Here is a 21,445-nt window from a genome sequence, read left to right on the forward strand (position 1 = left end):
GTCCACCGAAGAGACAAGCTCCAGGGAGAATGCCGCGGCGGGAGATCGAGATAAACCCGCTTCCTCCAACACCCCCCCCCCCCCCCCCCCCCACGCCTAGTGGAGAGGACGTACGTGTGTCTGGCCCGGTGGGGCGCTCAGAGTGCTTGGGGGTCCAGGTCCCTGAGTGCTGCCCTACGAATGCAGCTCGGCCCTGCAGGCTTGCCAGTGAGAAATGAAGCCTATGGAAGGACAGTATCATGATCACCATTAAATGGGGGTTAAGGGAAAACAAAACCCACTCTCTCCACAGCCCCTATTTACATGGTAATGAGACTGCCACTGTGTGTACGCTTCCATTTCACTCAGTATGTCGTTTCGTCGCCATTTCTAATGTACTGTATTCATGTCCCTGCTGATTCGGTGTTTGTGGGACACACTGCCCCTCCCCCTGTTCTAACCACACCCCCCCATCACACAGCACTGGAACTACTCCTCTTCTGCATTTTTTTCTCATTTTGCCGTTGTCGGGGCAACCTCTTTCAGATGGCAAGAAAAGGGTCTCTAAAAGACAGTGAAAAGCAGGCCAGGACTGAGGGTCGCTCCGCCACAATGTAGTTTGTTCACATGCGGGCAAGCTGAAAGGACAAAGCCCCCCCCCCCCCCCCTCGCCACACCCCCATCCCCACCAACTCAAACCTTTGCGCTCGAAGAGAACCGCCCCCAACACTCCTTCATCCATCTAGAAGAAGAGACAGAGAGCATGTCAAAGTGTGGGAGGGCGGGAATGGAGCAAAGAAAAGAGAAATCCCAGATTAAATTGCACTTGTTTCAAATGTTGTAAAAGAAGGATTTTTGGGGGGGTGGGTGGGTTTGGGGGGGGGGGGGGTGACAATCATGCTATCTATTAGCTGCCTCTTGTCTCGTTGCCACAGTGAAGTTGATCAGAAAAAGCTCAGGTGTCTTTATTAATGAGGTTATGTTTTTTTTTTTCCTTGAGTATTACTTGTCAGACGTCTGCCAGCTCTGTGGCAAGATTCCAAAGGTCCTTATCCTGCAGGGTCTGAATGCAAGTACCCGCCATCTGATCCGCTCGGCAAGATGCCACACAATAGCTTTCAGCTCCTTCATGAGATATTTATAGTTTTTAGACGCCAGCGATTATTAGTTTTATTATTGTCCTTTTCTTTTTTAACACTTCACAGGCCGCTAATTTCCCCCCTGACCTCCTGTTGTGTCCATCACCCCTCACCAACGCACGCACACACTCACATGCACGCATGGCCATCTCCCTGGGCGCTGAACCAATAAATGCCAAAGGTCGAGATGGCTTTCGGGGGTCGGAGGAGGAGGAGGGGGGGAGTTGGGGGTGGTGGGGTCGTGGGGGAGGTGTTAACCCACAAGCCTTCACCGGTCCCATGGTAGCAATTTGACAGCAGGGGTGCGGGGCGAGAAATTAGCATGGCGTTAAAAGAACGATGGGTGGCTTGAATGGTCTTGGTCCCCGAGGTCTCGCATCAGAGCAAGGGAGGCTCGAGATGTCCCGAAAGGAGAGTAGGACCTATTGTGTACTGCCTTTCTAAAGGATAGAGGGCTCCCTGCTCAATGGCCCACAAGCCTCAATTAGAGACACAGTGAGGAGGGCAGATGGGTGCGGCATGAAGCATGAGCCCCAGACGGAGGAGCTGTTTGAAGAAGTGTCTCTCTTTCTGTCACAGACTGTTTTTTTATGAGAATACATTTGAACTCGCCTGCTTTCTTGCCCTGTGACTCTATCACTCTATTTTGTCTGTCTCCGTCTCTCTTTCTCTCTCTCTCTCTCTCTCTCTCTCTCTCTCTCTCTCTCTATCTAACAGACTGTGATTCCTACTGCAAGGCATCTAAAGGAAAGCTGAAGATCAACATGAAGAAGTACTGCAAGAAAGATTATGGTAGGTCCAACCCCCACACACACACACACACACACACACACACACACACCTCTAAAACCCATGCCCTTCACTACATCTATATTCCTCATGTAAAGTGGAGGATGGTGGGTCCCCCGGGCCCCCTCAGCCCTGCTCCACTGTGCTGATGGCTTACTCAGAGGCTTTTAAGAAGAAAGTCAGAAGATCAAACCAGAGGAAAGGGCTTCGGTGCGAGGCTTAGAGGAGGAAGCCCTGCTGACGGACGGCCCAGCAGGTATCTGAGCCCAAAGCGGATCAGGCGGAGGTGGAGTGACAGACAGAAGGGGAAGAGTGTTTGGGCAGAGCCTCATTAAGGGAAGACGGAACCGCGATGGCGTTCCCTGGGCCAGCGGGCGTTCTCTGCTCTCTGAATGGAACAGATGCGCTGCCCCACTCTCCCTCTGAGGTGAAGCTGTTTCATCAGTCAGGCGAGACACAGAGGAACTTAAAGAGCTTAGCAGCTTTACTGACAGCCAGGCCATTCTTACAGCTCAGTGACCGCCTGATTTAGATGGTCACTATAGATACATTTTATGCGTATCTATATATACCCAAATGTGCCAGCCTACAGGATAACTACTAAAATATACAAAATCTTTCATATAAAATCTGTTCAATTATTTTGGTTGGATGAATAATGTTGTGTATTTAGTGTAGTGGACGTCACCTGCACCTGTCCTGCCTACTGAAGAACTAATTTGCTAATATGAGGAGTGGATGTTTTTCTCATGGGCCTGGCGCCAGAGTTTGAGAGGGCAGCAGCACAGTGGACAGCAGCAGTGGGCTGGTCACAGAAAGGCAGGGTACGGGGGGCACGTGCCCTGTGTACAGTAACGGGGACCCCCATCAGGCAAAGATCAGCAGTCCCTCCTCCCTCCCACAGGTTCATCTTGGCACGCCCCCCTCCTGATCTCTCTAAAGGTTGTTCTGTAGGGGGAAAACACTACCTTCAGCCCATTTAGTTGTTTAATACAGCCCCCGCGGGGTCGGCTTATAGCGCCTCTCGGTTATGAATAGTTGGCGGCTTCCCTGACCCCACTGTGGATCGTCCCGGACGAGCCCCCGTTTCTAAGAACTAACTCTAATCCACTTTCCCTCGCCTCCTGCTCCATCAGGGGGGCTTTGTGTGCTAACAGCACGAGGGGACATGACCGCGCTAGGCCCCGAACTTCAGTATGCGTTCGGATAAGATCCCTGCGTGGGGGTGAACACAGCGGAGGGGTAAACGTAGCGGAGGAGTGAACGCAGCAGAGGCATGTACATAGCGGAGGGGTGAACGTAGCGGAGGGATGAACGTATAGGATTGGTGATTGTAGGGGAGGGGTGATTGTAGTGGAAGGGTGAACGTAACAGAGGGGTGAACTGAACGGAGGGGTGAACTGAGCGGAGGGGTGCGACCCGTCAGCGTGTTCCCATAGCTGCCACTGGGATGCAGCTGGGACTGCTCCACTAGCGCGGTGGAGTGGAGAGAGATTACCGCTGTGCTAACAAATGGAGCCGGGGGAAATCCTAACAGAGTGACACATAAATGTACTCAGTTTGATCAACCCTAATGTAAAGTTTTAGTTATGGGTTCACAGTGTCTCTAATTGCCCTATTTGGTGTCTGGCCTTTAGTGAGGAGGGCTTCACTTAATCTCGCAAGTTTGTTCAACTGTATCAACACGAATGTCACTGATGAAGAGGAATAGAAACCTACATTTGCCGCAAGTGGCCTCTTCCTTAGATGAGAGCAGTTGAAGAGATGCTTTGAGGCACTTCAAGATGAAAGAGCGCCTCTCTGAGGCCCTGCTAGGAACAACTCATATATACAGAAATTTGATCCACTGAGAGGTTAGGAGTCATCCTGCTTGATGACACATCATCCTTATCTGTAGCCTATATAAATAACACATCTCACACTGGACATTCCTTAGTAGAAGCTGCAGTCTGCAACAGTCCTGAACCTCATTCACATTTTATAGCACCTCTATAGATCAAATTAGCATTAGTGTCCAAGCAAATTTAACGAGTCACCCTCATTAACGAGACGGCCAAATGGAAATTAAATCAGATATGCAGGTCCCCATTAGTTAAAATTCATTAGCTCCCATTAAATATCAAATATCCCATTAGCTGGTGTTCATTTCAGACATTATATCAAAATGTCCCAAGATGGTAGTCATCTTTGATGTCATCCCACCAACTCAGCTCCTGTCATGGTTTCATATTCATGGCATTTCAGGCAGTGATCCTCATCACCATCACATGGCCTCCATTCGCTCATTAGGGGTCCGGGTCTGGATAACGGTACAACTGCCTTGTGACAATTCCTGTCATAAAAAGTGCTCTGAAAGTAAAACTGAATTGGAATTTCAGACCGTCTCTCCTTGTCTTTGAATCTCCCAGCTGTCCAGGTCCATATTCTCAAGTCCGATAAGGCTGGCGAGTGGTGGAAATTCACAGTCAACATCATCTCCGTCTACAAGCAAGGCACGAGCCGCGTTCGAAGGGGAGACCAGCTGCTGTGGGTGAGGGCGAAGGACGTGGCCTGCAAGTGTCCCAAGATCAAAACCGGCAAGAAGTACCTCCTGCTGGGCAACGACGAGGACTCGCCCGGCCAGAGCGGGATGGTGGCAGACAAGGCCAGCCTAGTTATCCAGTGGCGGGATACCTGGGCCCGACGACTTCGAAAATTCCAGCAGAGAGAGAAGAAAGGCAAATGCAAGAAGGCGTAGAGTGACGGGGCGAAGAGTCTGCCGTCCCAGCCTGGACAAAGAAACCCAGGAGCCAAAAACACAGAGGGAAGGGGCTAACGGGGACAGTGGGGCTGAAAGACGCAGCTTCGAGCACAGGGATGAAGAGAGCGATTTCTCTTTAAACAGAAACTGTCGTGAAGGAGCTTATCTTGCAGCATTGATCTGTTTTTAATTTTTCCATCAAGATTTGAGCATGTGGATTTGGCAAGTTTGCACCGAGTTCATAATCACACACACACACACACACACACACACACACACACACATACATTTTCATTCGGAAATGCACAGACTGCCAAAAACCAAAAACAACTTTGAAGACACTCCCTAAAAACACAATGACATTTTTAATCACTACAATATCACCCAGTTATTTGGATGATATCTGGAGTTTAGAAGACAAAAAAAGACAATGCTAAAAAGCAAATGATGCAATTTTTTAAAGGATTTTATTACAGTACGTGTCAGTGGAAATTTATCTCCAGTGTTCTGTCCAAAACGTGCTTACTATGTTCATATTTTAGGCGAATACACACATTTTAAAACAGATCTGGGATTTAAGCATTTAAGCAAGCATTTTTTTGACAACAGACCTGAATGGTTTCGCTGGTTTCAGTGGCAAATATTCCACCCTTGAGTGAGGATTCCTCATTCCCACCATCATTTTAAGTGTGCACAATAATGTAAAAAATGTACAGTGTAGCCTGCATGTTCATTATGTGATGAGTAATTCCACAAAAATCTGAAGACTGGTGCTGCTTTTTAAAACAAAAAAACATACCACAGATTTTTGACTTTCTTAGACACATGGGCATTTACAAAAAAAAAAAGAATAAAAAAAATGTTTTTTTTATTAATGAAAAACTCCATAAAACCAGAAATGTTGAAATTTAAGTTGTTTGGGGTTTCTTGAATTTGAATTTATTCAATGGTTCACATTTATTATGATCATGATACAAAAACAATACACATTTGCCAACACTGTGTGCTACTTACACTAAATATTCATTTTATACCCATTGATTCCTTTCTTAAAACAGGTTATTTTGCAGGACTTAGTTTTTGTTCATAATCCAGCGTTATTAGTGGTTAATTTACATGGTGGGACATTCAGAATTGAATTTAGTCTGTATTAGTTAAATAAGGAGAAAATAAAATTTATTGTATTTTCATTGGCTGTTTAACTTTTTACCAAACAGATGTGAAACCACTGATTCTTATGTAATGATAAAACTATATTTCAGTTTAGTTTTGTCTGCCCAACATTTTTTAAATAAGCAAAAATGTGAACACAAAATAAGTCTCTGTATTAGTATAAGGTTTAGATTTGAAAAATATCAAATGACCAAAAGACCCCAGATTATTAGCATGTGCAACAAATTATATTTTTGACTTTCAATTAAGCTTTTTGAAATCCATGATGTGTATTTTTGTATAACGCTGAGGTACCAAGACCTGTAACCTCCTTCTGTTCTCCAGTTACACACCAGACACTAAGAAAACCCCTCCTGTTGAAGTAGAGAAATCAAAACTCCAATGCAAAACAGCCTTTTCTGGCGTCTGAATGTGGTCACAGTAGTATTTGCCTAGGTAGTATTTTTTGTGTGAAACAGTATTTAGAAAAAAAAATCTTTAATTAATGTATTAGTAAGAATTTGTAGATTAGTAACAAAAAACAAAACTCTCAATATCTTGTACACCCACTGACCTCCACATAGCTCATATTAAGGGCTTTGAGAATGCAAATAATGATATTAATAATTCAGTCCAACTGTGAAAAAGAGAAAAAAGTTGTTTTTGATGGGTTTTTTATTGATATGGGTATCAACTGCATATACCAAGGTGCAACAGCACTGAGGCATCTTCTGTCAGCTGTGACAGCAGACCTTATTACACACACACACACACACACACACACACACACACACACACACACACACACACACACTCTGTGAAAGGGAGGGCAGAACTGAGTGTCGTTGTATGTGAAACACGTCGATGTGTGTATTTCCAATTGGTGAGACTGCGTGAATGATACAAGTATGACTTGTGTTTCTGCTGTCTGTTGTTTTATGATTGCTTCCTGGTCATGCAGTTACATGCCGATCGAACTGATTAAACCATGGATGACATACGTGTAGTTACACACATGATGCATTTACATGTTAGACTCAACAATGTTCACTGATACCACTTTGTAAATGTATAAATTTTTGGCACTATATGTCAGTATAAATCAGTGTGCGCTGTTTTTGTTACAACACAATATTGTTATGATGTAAATTTAAGTTTCTCTTCTTATTATTTTTTATCTTAAGCAGTGGATATATGGATGCTGTGACCATCAGACCTGTCCAAACACGCTGCTTCTGGTTCCTACTATGAATTGTAAATTTAGCTGTGGCAAATATAGATCTGCATACTAATATATTATGGTTATTATATATGAACATATTTAATGACACAAGACATTGTGGATTTTGTTAATGTCTTTTTGCTTTTTTCCAGTTTGTGGTTGTTTAGATGGTTGTGATTAAAAATCAGAGAGGAAGAATAACTACTGAACAACAATCTGGTCCAAGCTAAATTCAGCAGTCAGTTTGAATAAAACTTTCTATGTCACTACTACCAAGTTCATGCAACATCTGAATGATTTCCTTTAAATGATCAACGCTCTTCTACAATTTCTTTTGACTTTTATTTGATTTTAAAAAACAGATCCTATTAAATGGAATTCAATAAAACTGAATTTGCTTCCAAATTGTGAATACAACTGAGAAAAAAAAAACTACCAGTTTCTTATTTTTAACATAATACCTCAACGAAACAGACCGTTAAATGTGTTATATATCAAAGATCAAAGTTTGTTTATTAGAAATTCGTAACCATTAGGGTGAAGTCCACCGATTCCAAGACAGCCACCACAACCAATTGTTCAGATGATGTAACAAATGTTTCCTTTTGATAACATAAATTAATTTCAGACACATGAAAGTGCAAATACAACTATAGTAAAAATGTCCTGGCACAACACACACAGGGGTGTAGACGGGGGTAGACGGGTGTAGACGGGTGTAGACGGGGGTAGACGGGTGTAGACGGGGGTAGACGGGGGTAGACGGGTGTAGACGGGTGTAGACGGGGGTAGACGGGTGTAGACGGGGGTAGACGGGTGTAGACGGGTGTAGACGGGGGTAGACGGGGGTAGACGGGTGTAGACGGGTGTAGACGGGGGTAGACGGGGGTAGACGGGTGTAGACGGGTGTAGACGGGGGTAGACGGGTGTAGACGGGTGTAGACGGGTGTAGACGGGTGTAGACGGGGGTAGACGGGGGTAGACGGGTGTAGACGGGGGTAGACGGGGGTAGACGGGTGTAGACGGGGGTAGACGGGGGTAGACGGGTGTAGACGGGGGTAGACGGGGGTAGACGGGTGTAGACGGGTGTAGACGGGGGTAGACGGGGGTAGACGGGTGTAGACGGGGGTAGACGGGGGTAGACGGGGGTAGACGGGTGTAGACGGGTGTAGACGGGGGTAGACGGGGGTAGACGGGGGTAGACGGGGGTAGACGGGTGTAGACGGGGGTAGACGGGGGTAGACGGGTGTAGACGGGGGTAGACGGGTGTAGACGGGTGTAGACGGGTGTAGACGGGGGTAGACGGGGGTAGACGGGGGTAGACGGGGGTAGACGGGGGTAGACGGGTGTAGACGGGGGTAGACGGGTGTAGACGGGTGTAGACGGGTGTAGACGGGGGTAGACGGGGGTAGACGGGTGTAGACGGGTGTAGACGGGGGTAGACGGGGGTAGACGGGGGTAGACGGGGGTAGACGGGTGTAGACGGGTGTAGACGGGTGTAGACGGGATCAGTGGGAACCGTAACTCTGTACACGTATGTTGTAGCCTCTGCTTCCACACCACCTCATATGCGTCACATGGACAGACAAAAATGCCATTCCAAAAGTTTCTGTTCTTCAAACATAACATGGTTTCCCAAGACATGAAGGGGAAAGAAGAAATAACAGGTGCAAGATATTCTTGTGTTCATTTTTTTTTTCACTTATTTGCTTAGTTTTTTCTTCAGACAGCAGTACCACCCAGAAGGTAAAGAGCCGGAGTAGGAGTCATGCAGGAGTACTCTCACGCCTCCTCCCATGGCTCCACATTCAGACAGGAAACATGGAGCACTTCATTAAGTAGGCCATGATGCCACCACCACGATGGCTATAAGAAGGAGCACGATCACCACCAGCATACCTGTTTAAAACAAACAAACAAATATATCAGGTGTGAATCCAAATGACTGTGTAAGACTCAATGTCGGCTGTGGAGAAGCAGCACTTGGCAACCTGTCACAAAAGGCAGTAACATGGACTCTAGGGATTGTGGGTAAGGATCTCAGTGACCGCGCCTTTCACCATGTGTCTTCCCCCTTACCGGCCAGGCATCACGAAATACAGCCACTCAACAGAGAAGGCCTGAAGTGGAGATAAATGCCATTTTAACATTTCAAGGCAAGCTGAACCAGTCAAGATGTAACAAGACCACAGTGGTGAACTTCAGAACAAATTCCAACATCTATTTTCTGTCCTCTAACTTCTATTATGCGGTATCTATGTGTACTATTGTGCTTTATTTTAGTCAGTAATTCCCATCCTGAATTAGCACAATTCTATTGTACCAAGCACCAGTGACATCTATTTGACACAAGTGGAGATAAAGAAATTCTTTGGGGGTTAAAGCCCGGGGCAGCAACACACAACAACGTTCTCACAGTGGAGTCCATTCAGGCAGGATGAAAGAATGTTAGAAGCAAACGAGGAAAGCGGTGAAGCCCCGTCCGACGGCCCGCATCTCACAAAACTCCAGAGCGTACGCCAAAATGGGAACGTGTCCTCCGCAAAGCATGTGCCTGTCGTTTATTCAGCCCCTGGTCAGATTGGGTCAAATAGTCTTGGCGTCGCTTGCCGTCTGCAGCTGTTTCACATCCACACTGGGGGGGCTGGGGGGGCCGGGGGGGCTGGGGAGGGTGGGGTGAGAGCTCCTCTCTGGAATTCCTGGAAGGTGTGAATAGAGGGACGCCTCATCTCCTGTGAGTCACACACGAATCACAGGAGTTCTGATTTACTGTCGTAATTACATCAGAAATCAGTGAGCCGTCCACCAGCAATACATCAGCTCCCTGCTGGTAAAGTTACCGACCACACAGATTTATCGGAGGATGGATATAAAACACGGGCCACCGACATGCTCCACACACCCTCATCAATGTCAGGAATAAAGCAGTCCGATGTGTCCATTTTGAGAACGCAGGATGTGTCATTCTCACAATCGGAGCTTGCCCACACCCTCTCCGTCATCAAACCAATGCGCCTCGTTTCAAAACATTCTTATCTTCAGCAATCAGAAACCAGAAGCTTCGCTCGAATGCTCCAATCTCCTCTTGGGCCAGGCTGGTCCTGTGTAACTCACCCCACCTCTGGTTGACGTTGCTCTTATAGCTGGGCTCATCCTGGATGGCAGCGGCACCCGGGGCAGCTAGCTTACGTGGGTCAGGGCCACAGCAAAGAAACGGGTGGCGCTTCTGTATGAGACCATCGGCACACACTCCACCCGCAGCCGGTGAAGACCGGAAAGAGGCACTCCATGATTGAACGGGTGGCTGGCGAGGTTGGAGGAGCAGGCAGGAGGAAGAAAGCCGATTCGCTGCCACAGGAAACGGGATTCGGTGGGCAGAAAAATGTCACGAGCTCGCAACGAGACGACATCCTGTTTTTGAGGAGAGAGGACAGTGCACAGGTCCTAGCAGAGCTGTTAAAGAGTTGACGGTGAAGCTGTTTTAGTAGATGGACAAAACACATGAAGGACAACGATAAAACCGAGAAAGAAAAACTCACATCCAGTAAAGGCTGTGAACGCATCTTCCCCGAGCGGGAGTCTGAGGGCCAGTTGATGTGATCCAGACAGCACTCTGGGAGTGCACCCACCCCAGCCCACCATAGTTATTCCATTACTATGCTGCGTTCTGGCCGGGAGGATTAAGGGAACCCTTCTCAGTCGCAGAGGGAAGGTACCAGTCTCAGGGTCCTCGAGGGTCTCGTGTCCTGCAGAACTCTTGGCTGCCTGCCATCTATCTGGTGCTCATGGTTTCACTGGTTTCACTAAGGTCCCCCGCTGTCTAGAGGTAGCTGACTCAAGCGTTTAGCGTTATTAGACCCAGACGAGGAGGAATTGTTGGCTCTAGGCGAGAGAGCGGGCCCCCCCCTCAGCATTCATCCTGAGAGCGGGCTGGAAGCTATGCTCGGCTGGCCCCTGTGAAGACGCCGACCTCCCAGACGAGGCAGAGGTAGCCGCCATGACCCACACAGGAGGTGGGACACGTTTTCCCTGCCGGGTTGTGATTCCAGGCCGTGGGTCAGGGAGACCAGCCCACCGCCTCCTTCCTGGGGCGAGTTGTGAACGAGGAGGCATCCTGGCACGCTGGCAACAGCCACACACCTTCAACCAAGTGCTTCGCTGTCAATGAACTCTGGACTCTGTCACAACAGAGCCAAACAGCGAGAGGACGTCCACTCAACACGCCCTCTGTTCAATTCAGCGGCCACCGGAGCCGTCTGAAGCAGGATCACTTACTCCAATCAGATTTAAAATACATACATCAACAAAAAAGGAGACCGGGACCTGCAGCTCTGCAGTGGAAAATAAGCAATAGAAAGGCACGAAAACTGTGTGTGTGCGCGCGCGTGTTCGTGCATGCGTGTTTGTGTGTGCGTGCATGCGTATACTAGAAAGGGAGAAAGAGAACCGCAAAACAGTTTCTGGCATGTTATATTTTCAATTCTTTCTTTCCACAAGACAAAGACAGGTGTCAAACAAAGTCAGGCCGCGCAGAGGCTGAGGCGAGGGTGCGACTGGCAGCTGAAAGAGAAGCAAAAACAGAGGTGGGCTACGGGCGAAAGGGAGGAATGTTTCCATTCACCAGATCCCCACCCACCTCCACCACCCCCATCCCTCCCACACAGAACACATGAGTACAGAGAGGTGTTAAAAGCTAGAGACGCAACATTCAGAGAGAGAGAGAGAGAGAGAGAGAGAGAGAGAAACTTTGTTCATCGGCCTGGGATCAGCAAACAACCCCTTCCACGCCACCCCCACCCGAGCCTGGGACTGAGAAAATGGAATTACGGATAGTTAGCTGTCCTCTCCCAACACAACTACACCTTCATCTCCCTGGTGATGCACAATGGGGTTTGGTGGGCAAACACACCCACCACTCTGAGGGCTGTTAGCAAGGGCACTGGAACACAGATACAGCTACAGCTCCCCCCTCCCCCACTCACACAGCTCACTCACATTACTGAACACAAGAGGTGTCCAGCTCACACACACACGCACACACACACGCACGCAGAGACACACACGCAGAGACACACACGCAGAGACACACGCAGACACACACACCGGGCAAGTCCTGCACTCAGGAGACCTGGTTGCTGCATGTACTGTCCACACAGCAGCGCTTACAGAGTTGGAGGTGTTAGTGGAACAGCACATACAGAGAACTCTGAACACGCCTTTGAAATGGATGCTCATAAGTAGAGAGAGAGAGAGAGAGAGAGAGAGAGAGAGAGAGAGAGAGAGAGAGAGAGAGAGAGAGAGAGAGAGAGAGAGAGAGAGAGAGAGAGAGAGGCCTGTCGGTCAGGCCTTTGATGAAGTGATGAGTGCGAGTGCCTTGCGTTTATGCTCAGGGCATCAACGAGAACATGAGAACATCAGGTCAGACGTCAGGGATGAATCACACCCGACAGGAACACACGTCAACTCACAAAACGTCAACTCGCAGAAGCAGCCAAAATTCCAGCCGAGCGGCGCCGGGCCTCTTCAGACGTCCCTGCCCTCTGCTCCCCCCAGCCACACCCACAGGGGAGGGGCCAAACAGCTCCAGCACCGGAGCGGCCCAGTACAGCCTCGACCCTGCAGCTGAAGACGGGCTTTTACCCTGCGCCGAGTTGAACCCTGAACTCATTAGGCCTGACCCAAGCTAACCGAGAGGACGACAGGCTAAACAGCAGCTTACAGGATGGAGTATAACTGAAAAGACAAACCAGACAGACAGGATCTAGACAGAAGCAGATATTAGCACAGGGATGTGTTAGTATATGTGGTCACTATAGTCAGCACTGTAGTCTGTAGTCTGAGGCTGGACGGTGTTGGTTCCACACTGGAGTGAGGAGTTGATTAAGCGATGCAGGGGCTCATCCAAGCCACGCCCACACACTCACCACAGGAAGCCACGCCCACACACTCACCACAGGAAGCCGATTTCGTCTCCACGAGTTTAACCCTTTGCGTCTCATTACGGATCCGGCTGTCCGTCTTGTCCACGAGGTGAGTGATGTCATCGATGACCTCTGTGGAGGAGAAAACAGTGAAAAGGCACTTAATGGTGGAGCTGTGAGAGGGCAGGATGGAGCTTCTACAGTGGTTCTTCACCGAGCTGGTTCCTCTGATGGGAGGAGGGTTTGTGTGAGCCACCCGACCTCCTCCTGGCTGGTGGATCAGACACTGATGATCTTCAGGCCCTGGTCCTCAGATTTATTACTCATAACATTTCAACATCTGTCATTCTTTTCTCATTGTTTCAGGGTCTCAGCAGATAGAGAAGCGATAAATCACAATGAGAGTGTAGGAGAGAGAGAGAGGGAGGGAGAGGGAAACGGAGAGAGAGAGAGGAAAAGAGAGAGACTATCGAAATAAAAAAACAAGCAATGTGCAAAAGCACTTTAGCCCTCTACTTCTACAGGCTGTCTTTAATACAAGTGTGTGTGTATGCGACTGTGTGTGTGAGTGTGTGTTCTTGCACACGTGTTGCAGGGTGGCCACACACACTGTATGTGCTGTAGTGGCTGTTTGGACATCCTGGCTCCTCCATAACACACAACTCTATATCTATATGTATATGTAACAATGTACAAAGTCTTCCAAAGTTACAACACAGCTGTAACTCCACACATGCACCTGTACTGGTGGGAATGTACAGTACAGTCTTCCTAATTAAGACGCCCCAGCAGTATCGTCATCAGCCTGATCCAGTCATGCCCATCTCACCACCACGGTTCCATCGGACCCAACACCAGCGAGGTAAGGCACTGGGTTTGTGGGGAAAACACCCCACTAGCCTGACACGAGGCAGTTCGTGGAGTCCACACACTGACCACACCAAACACACACACACTCGCACAGCACACGCACGCAAACGCACACTCGCCAGGCCGAACTCCGCGCCAAACACACACTGTTTATTTTAAATGCTCTTAAGTTGGAATATGTCTCCAAACCCACAGCGCACAACCATAAACACACACAAAGTGTGTTTGCACTGCTAGTGGAAAGGAATATACTCTGACAAAAATATAAAAAACAGGCAAAGCATGTACTAAGTAAAAACGTATTTCTGCCAATAAGGTGCCAATACACTTCAGAGGATCAAAAACCGTTCATGGGAAGTCATTACACTGCGGTTATTCCCATTATTACATCTACTCCTAGCCTTCAGCCTCTTCCTAACCCTAATGATCCCTAATCCAAACCCTAACCCCAACCAGGGCTGTAACGTAACACTGTCATTTTTTCTGGTCCAAAGCAAGACTTAGTGGTGCCAAGGAGGTGGTAAGCATTTGGGAAGGTTAAACAAACACTGTGCCGGTCACTGCTGTCTTTCTTCAGCAGAAGGTTCTCCACTCCGGAGACTCCTTCACCAGCACATCACACATCAGACCAAACCGCAGCAGAACAGCACCACGCCAGACCCAGAACACCACCTCCCCCCTCCACCTGCACTGTCCCCGCAGACAGGGAGGGACGCTGGGCACCAGCACAAGGGTGAGAGGAACACAAGTGGAGGGAGAGAGAGAGAGAGAGAGAGGGATGGGTAGAGGGAGGGAGACATCAGTGTGAAGGTATTATCCACCCCCGTTATCTACAGAGACGGACATCATTCTACCCATAAGTCCTTGAGAAGAGCAGGGAGGCCACGGTGACCTTCATGCCAAAAGAGTGACTTTGACAGCCCACTTCAAGCTTCTCAGTGTGACTTCCGTCAGACAGATGGGTCGCCCAGGTTAGCCGTTTGCGGTAGGGATTAACTTTTCACAAAATGTCAAGGTTGTACATGCACACTAAAGTGTTTCAATGTGGATTGCAGTGGATGTCTGTATTCTCTGGGCTTCAGGTTTCTGCGCTGGTTCCCGGACATGTTTCGCAATTTCTCCTCTTGGGGGTGACACTGAGCACTTGCCATCCCTCACAGGACTAACTAGCCAGAGACTAATGTACAGCCAGAGAGAGAGAGAGAGAGAGAGAGAGAGAGAGAGAGAGAGAGAGAGAGAGAGAGAGACAGACAGACATACACACACAGACACAAACACAGAGACACACCCACAAGGTTACTGGAACTTCAGTTTGCACACAGAATGATGCACTCTGATGAAATAACTCAATTACTGTAGATGGGAAAATCTTAGAAATTCGTGGTTGTGGAGAGTCTCACATCTAGGCCACACTACCTTCTTCTCTCTGTGTGAGCTGTGGCACTGTCTAAACAATCACTCCCAAAGTGTGGATTATAGAGCTAGGCTTTGCAGGCAGGGTTTACCAGTTTATAAACGCACATTACACCATAAAGGGCCCCGATGGGCTCCAGCCAAAACCACTCACACTCTCGCAAATACACACACACACACACACACACACACACACACACACACACACACACACACACACACACACACACAAGTATGCATGCCTGCAGAATGAAAGAGGAGAGATATTTGTCATTTCACTGCTTCTGTCAAACTCCCACAAACACCTCTGAGCTGAAGTGCAAAACCAGCCACTCGTGCACACAAGGAGTTGTCCACTGCATCAGCGGTCAGCTACACTCTGCCTGGACATCTGGACATCTGCCCGATCCATCTGCCACCCTGCAGGGTTCAGATCCAGTCATAATCCTACAGATCCATCACCCAACGGATCTTCAGCTCCAGATCCAACCTGACCTGACCACCTGTTACGGATCCGCTAGACTGCACGAGCTGGGCGTCAGCACGAGATGAATCCCAACGAAAGCTTTGAGGAGCTTCTCCAGGAGCGAGGGTGTTGATCACCTCCAACATCACATGACACAGTCCACAGAGGTTCCACAGCAGTTCAGAGCCAAGGACTGGAATGTGTCTGAGTTATCAGTAAGTGGACATTCTGACATGTTTGGGACAGAAGCGTCCAGCGATGATGGACTCGTGGGGAGACGCTTGGAACAAACGCTGGATCGCTGGAGACGAACAGCTTGGCCAAGATCCCAGTTTCCACTCAAAACTGGACAAACAAAGTCAGACCCATCTCACAGACATACGACGAGTCTTCTTCACCTTATCCTGGCTTTCCTCATCAGCTGCTGGGCCCGGCTAGGAGATCCACTTTCAGGTGAATCGAAGTTTTCCTGAGCCGACACACACGGTAAGCTCGTCAGCGGCCCAGCAGCACATTACACGCATTTTGGACGTTCAGGAACTGATTGCTTGTATTGAACGTTTGGCCCTCCGCCGCGATTCCCTGTCCGCAAATACGAGACCGCGGGTGACCCGAGCGAGGTGCAGCGGGCAGGCGGCGGCCGTCCGGGACGGACCGCGTCTTGTGAAGTAGTGGAAAACCTCCTGGACACGAAGATCACGCAAGGAGTGAGTAACGGCTAACATCTCACATACGGTCGAATGTGATGAGACAGAGAGAGAAAGAGAGAGAGCAGAAACAGAGAAAGACTGAGACACTCTTGAGAGCAAGACAGTGAGCATGTGTCTTACTGAGGAGCATATGTGTGGTGATGGGTCCCACAGGAGACTGATGGTAAGCCAGGCTGCACAGCTCGCTTCTCGGCTCCAGTGATTTAGTGCAGCTCAGAGGAGGAGCTTCCCTTTTAAAGGTGCAACTTCAAAGCCAACTCCCAGATGCACCTTACGTCATGCTGTCTGCCGCACGGCATGCTGGGTATCGGTTTGGGTACGGTCTTCGGCTGTCCTGCCAATGTCAAAGGGAGCCAAGGTCAAAGGGCATAAGTCACAAATAAACCGTGACAGGTCTGCATGGTCAATCAGGCAACAGGTCTTAGATGAAGTGTGATGTCTTTGACAAATTTGCAATGTACATATTCAAGAGTGTATTATTTTTGTATCCCAGGTACGTCTGGTGCAGTGCATCAAGCACTGGTATGGTAATCAGTTTGCTTGCTAAATTAAAGCTCCATCAAACAGCACACTGTAAATCTCCGAGTTTGGCACCGAAAATAAGACATGTGACCTGTCAGATCTCTCATCCGGACATTTGTAATGTCATGTACTCAGCGCAACAGCAATTAAAACAGATTGCGAGGTGGGTCTGCGCTTAATGACAGGAAGACACCTTTCCCTTTCTCCAGTGTTCTGAATACACCAAGAAAACTTTTCATGTTCCACCTAGTAAAACAATGCACTCTGTGATCGTTTCCAAAAAAAATGTGTTCCAGATTTCAGCCCATGGTGAACAAGAGGCGTACCGGCTACGCTGTTGGCCGTGATTGATTTTTTTTTTGTGATGCAATAAATCTCAGACTCAGAACTCCCATAAAACATCGTATAAAAGAAAACTATTTTTCTATTACTCAGAAGAGCACCCCCCTGCCCCCACGCCCCCGATCAGAGTGGATATCCATATTCTTGGATTTGACTGGGGCACGTAAGTAAAGCCAGGACCCTGCGAGCTTCGCACACTCACGCTCACCCACAGGATGTAGAGGCTCTGTGGTAGGCGGGGATGGCCCCCGGGCTGCGAGGCAACAATAGCAGCCTAATTGTGATAGGGGTGTGGGGCGTGTAGCATACCGCCCCGTCACCAGGAGGGAAAGAGCCTTACCCTGCACAGACAGGTAGAGGGCAACAGGTCAGCCCAGCGTCTGGAGCGTCTGACATCTCCGCCAGCCCGGGGACCCCACGCCGGAAACGCCCCTCCCCCCGATCCACTCATCACTCCACACCTTAGGCAGGATCTGATTGGATGTTTGTTTGGTTTTTTTGCATGACAACTGTGGGTGTGTCCTTGGTCCACACCTGTTGCATGAGCAGTCCTGATCCAGCGTGTGAACAGGACCAGGTGTGTCGGAGCAGGGGAACAGAGTGGAATGACTAAACACATCCACCCCCACTAACCCAAACTGAACCCAGCACGTCCAAGTGGGGGACCTGCGAGTGTCATGGCCAGTCAGAGAGGGGCCCCCTTATCAGCAGGACATCACGACCAAGAAATCAGGTACAGCACTGAGCAGCATCACCCCTTTAAGGTACTCCCCCCATATGTAGTACTCCCCCCATTTACTACCCCCCCCCCCCCCCCTGTGGACTAGACTGTATCTGTATCATAATCAACCTACTGGTCTGTGAATGTGTGAGATGAATGGATATGTATACCAGTTTGTCATACATAAACCTCCATATAGTTCAAACCTTATCTCTAAACACTAAATAACACCCTCCTTATCTCCAAAGGCTAGGGCCTCTCTGCCACCCAGATCTATCGCCACTACTGCCCCCTGGTGGCCACAGCCGATCAAGCACTCAGAGCAGACAGGCCTCCTCTCTCTTCCCTACCAATCACGGAGTCACACCGCTAATGCACGCGACCTAGAATGGCAAAAGCAAGGGTCTCTCTGTTTCTCCCCCCCCCCCCCCCCCCCCCCCCCCCCCCCTCTCTCTCTATCACACACACACACACACACACACACACACACACACACACACACACACACACACACACACATGTCGTTTAGGTGAAAGGCTTTAAAAGGAAGCCATCAAAGAGCACTTGGCCCTAATGGCATCTGATAGGGACGAGAGGCCACGCCTCCTCCCCGTAACCATCTGCTCCTTCTTCTGCCTCAAACACAAAAAACACACCCAGAAAATTTGCCTTCACCTCCATTTCGTTACCTCGGGGAGCTTGGCTCCCGTCACCCCAGCAGATCACAGCACCGCCTGCGTCCTCTACGCCCCTTTAACATGCTAATGCTAGCTCCCCCTCTCTCTCTCTCCCTCTCTCTCTCTCTCCCTCTCCTCCGTGGCTCTGCGTCGTCCTGCCTGCTGGTGCGGTTTTTCCCACACCGCGTCGCGTCAGATAAAAGATCAAACGCAGCCCTGATACAATGACGCTCCTCTCTGAATCAGATCAAAAGGTCCTCCTGTGTTGTGAGGAGAACAGAGAACACGGACAAACAAACCAGTGGGGGGGGGGGGAGGGGGGGGGCTAGAGAGGCCAGCACAGGTGGGGGTGGAGGGTGTAGGTGGATACTGTAAGGTGGTGCGCTCCAGTGTTGCTGTTGGAGGGCGTGGAGGCCTCGAACAGCTGTGCCAACACACGGCACCCGCAGACGCCCCGCAACACAGATGCAGGATGAAAGGCAGTCTGGGAGGGGCGGGCAAGCAGGTCCCGATGGCACTTTACGGCAGCACCCAGGATCACAGCACTCTGATGGAGCCGGGGAGGGTGGGGCCAGCTCACATCACAGAACCTCACCCTACCAGGACACGCTAACTTTAACTGGTTCATCTGTTCAGGGCGGAGAATTAATCTGAGCTCCATCCACAACATTCACTATGAACATTGACGTCCAGGTAATGGCATGCCTCGCTGTCTCAATATCACTCTCTGTATCACTCTCTCCTATGCGCACTCTCTCTCCACTCACCCTCCCACTCATGCACTCCCACTCACTCTCACCATCTCTCATGGTCACGCTCACTCTCCACCCCCTCAAATATCAACAAACTGATAAGCGGCAGTCACCTCGCCATCCATCCCGTGTGTGTGTGTGTGGGTGTGTGTGTGTGTGTGTGTGTGTGTGTGTGTGTGTGTGTGTGTGTGTGTGAGCGCACTCACACTCGCAAAAGGGCCTCCGACAACCCACCACGACACCACCTACTCAATCATGGAGAAATCAAACGATTACATTAAAACTGCTGATTGTGTGTGTGTAACCGTAGAGCACGGCCATAACGCACCACTCACAACTCCACTTTTCAAATTATTGCCTTTCATTAAAAAACAGAACAAAATGTCATGAAATAAATAGCATTCCGCAAAAATAAATAAATCAATAAGCCCTAAAAGTGCAGTTTATATTTTCTATGTGGATGAGCTGGTCATGTGTCTCAGGGCTCCTGGGTTTCTCTGCCCTCAAAATGTGTGTGTTTTTACACTCACACTCCCCACAACACAGTTTGCAACAGCTTCACACACTCCGCAGAGCGCTCTGCCCAGAAACGAGGAAAACAACCTTCTTCCATTGGTTTTGATTAGCAAACACTGCTAAAACTTTATGCGGGATTGATTTGAGAATGTGTATTCAAGGACCAAAACAGCCACAGACAATCTGTGCCAGTTCACTGTGTGTGTGCGCGCACGTGTGTGTGTGAGTGAGAATGTATGTGTGGGCGTGTGTGCGCCAGTGTTTGAGTTACAATGATAGGCTAGAGGAGTTCCTCCATTCAGGATAAAGCCGCATGCTGGTAGAGCCAAGTCTTCCACTCAGACTACCACATAATGCCTTGGGGCTCCCTGTGTCCAGCCCACACAGTTAGCAAGTTAGCAGCTAGCACTAGATAAACAGAACATGGTCTCTCAGTCCTGCTCCCCCCAGATCTGCGCCATAATGATATAGGCACATAACGGGCAGGAATACTTTTGCGTGTCAGTAACAGATGAAGAAGCAGATGAAACAGCTGCTCCCTCACACAGTCAGCCAACGGTACCTCGCACAGGCAGCCAACGTTACCTCGCACAGTCAGCCAACGTTACCTCGCACAGGCAGCCAACGTTACCTCGCACAGGCAGCCAACGTTACCTCGCACAGGCAGCCAACGTTACCTCGCACAGGCAGCCAACGTTACCTCACACAGGCAGCCAACGTTACCTCGCACAGGCAGCCAACGTTACCTCGCACAGGCAGCCAACGTTACCTCGCACAGTCAGCCAACGGTACCTCGCACAGGCAGCCAACGTTACCTCGCACAGGCAGCCAACGTTACCTCGCACAGGCAGCCAACGTTACCTCGCACAGGCAGCCAACGCCACCTCGCACAGGCAGCCAACGTTACCTCGCACAGGCAGCCAACGTTATCTCGCACAGGCAGCCAACGCCACCTCGCACAGGCAGCCAACGACACCTCGCACAGTCAGCCAACGACACCTCGCACAGGCAGCCAACGCCACCTCGCACAGTCAGCCAACGCCACCTCACACAGTCAGCCAACGCCACCTCGCACAGTCAGCCAACGCCACCTCGCACAGTCAGCCAACGCCACCTCGCACAGTCAGCCAACGCCACCTCACACAGTCAGCCAACGTTACCTCACACAGTCAGCCAACGTTACCTCACACAGGAAGCCAACGTTACCTCACACAGGAAGCCAACGTTACCTCACACAGGAAGCCAACGCTCCCTCACACAGGAAGCCAACACTCCTGAGAAATCTTACCGGCCTACATTAAGACATTTACAGGCACATCACACACATTCCTGCAGGATTAGGCAGCACTATTCTTAAAGCAACACGGGCTGTGTGTGTGTGTGTGAGGAAATATAACACATTTTAAGCCCTTAACCTCCACTTCCATTTTAACCCCTTACGTTCCACCACAGAAACCCCTAACAGGCCAGAGGACATTAGCCTACACTAGAAGAGCTGAAACACCTGCAGAAAG

At 49.4% G+C, this 21,445-nt stretch overlaps 2 protein-coding genes across 4 annotated transcripts in view; one reads left to right on the top strand and one right to left on the bottom strand.

Annotated features, from left to right (window-relative positions):
- ntn1a (netrin 1a) overlaps window positions 1-7,414 on the top strand; it is a 54,257-nt gene extending 46,843 nt beyond the window's left edge. For all 3 annotated transcript variants that reach the window (XM_077015388.1, XM_077015389.1, XM_077015387.1), the window contains 2 exons: window positions 1,836-1,910; window positions 4,316-7,414. In XM_077015388.1, the coding sequence (XP_076871503.1) occupies window positions 1,836-1,910; window positions 4,316-4,644 (404 nt within the window). In that variant the 3' untranslated portion in view covers window positions 4,645-7,414. The remainder of the gene's footprint in view (window positions 1-1,835; window positions 1,911-4,315) is intronic.
- A 90-nt stretch (window positions 7,415-7,504) lies between these two features.
- The window catches only part of stx8 (syntaxin 8), a 29,012-nt gene continuing 15,071 nt past the window's right edge, over window positions 7,505-21,445 (bottom strand). Inside the window, exons 7-8 of the mRNA XM_077015390.1 lie at window positions 12,973-13,074; window positions 7,505-8,920 (exon numbers count right to left, since the gene is read on the bottom strand). Coding sequence (XP_076871505.1) covers window positions 8,856-8,920; window positions 12,973-13,074 — 167 coding nt within the window. The 3' untranslated portion in view covers window positions 7,505-8,855. The remainder of the gene's footprint in view (window positions 8,921-12,972; window positions 13,075-21,445) is intronic.

This window comes from Brachyhypopomus gauderio, chromosome 8 (assembly GCF_052324685.1).
Source record: "Brachyhypopomus gauderio isolate BG-103 chromosome 8, BGAUD_0.2, whole genome shotgun sequence".
NCBI lineage: Eukaryota > Metazoa > Chordata > Actinopteri > Gymnotiformes > Hypopomidae > Brachyhypopomus > Brachyhypopomus gauderio.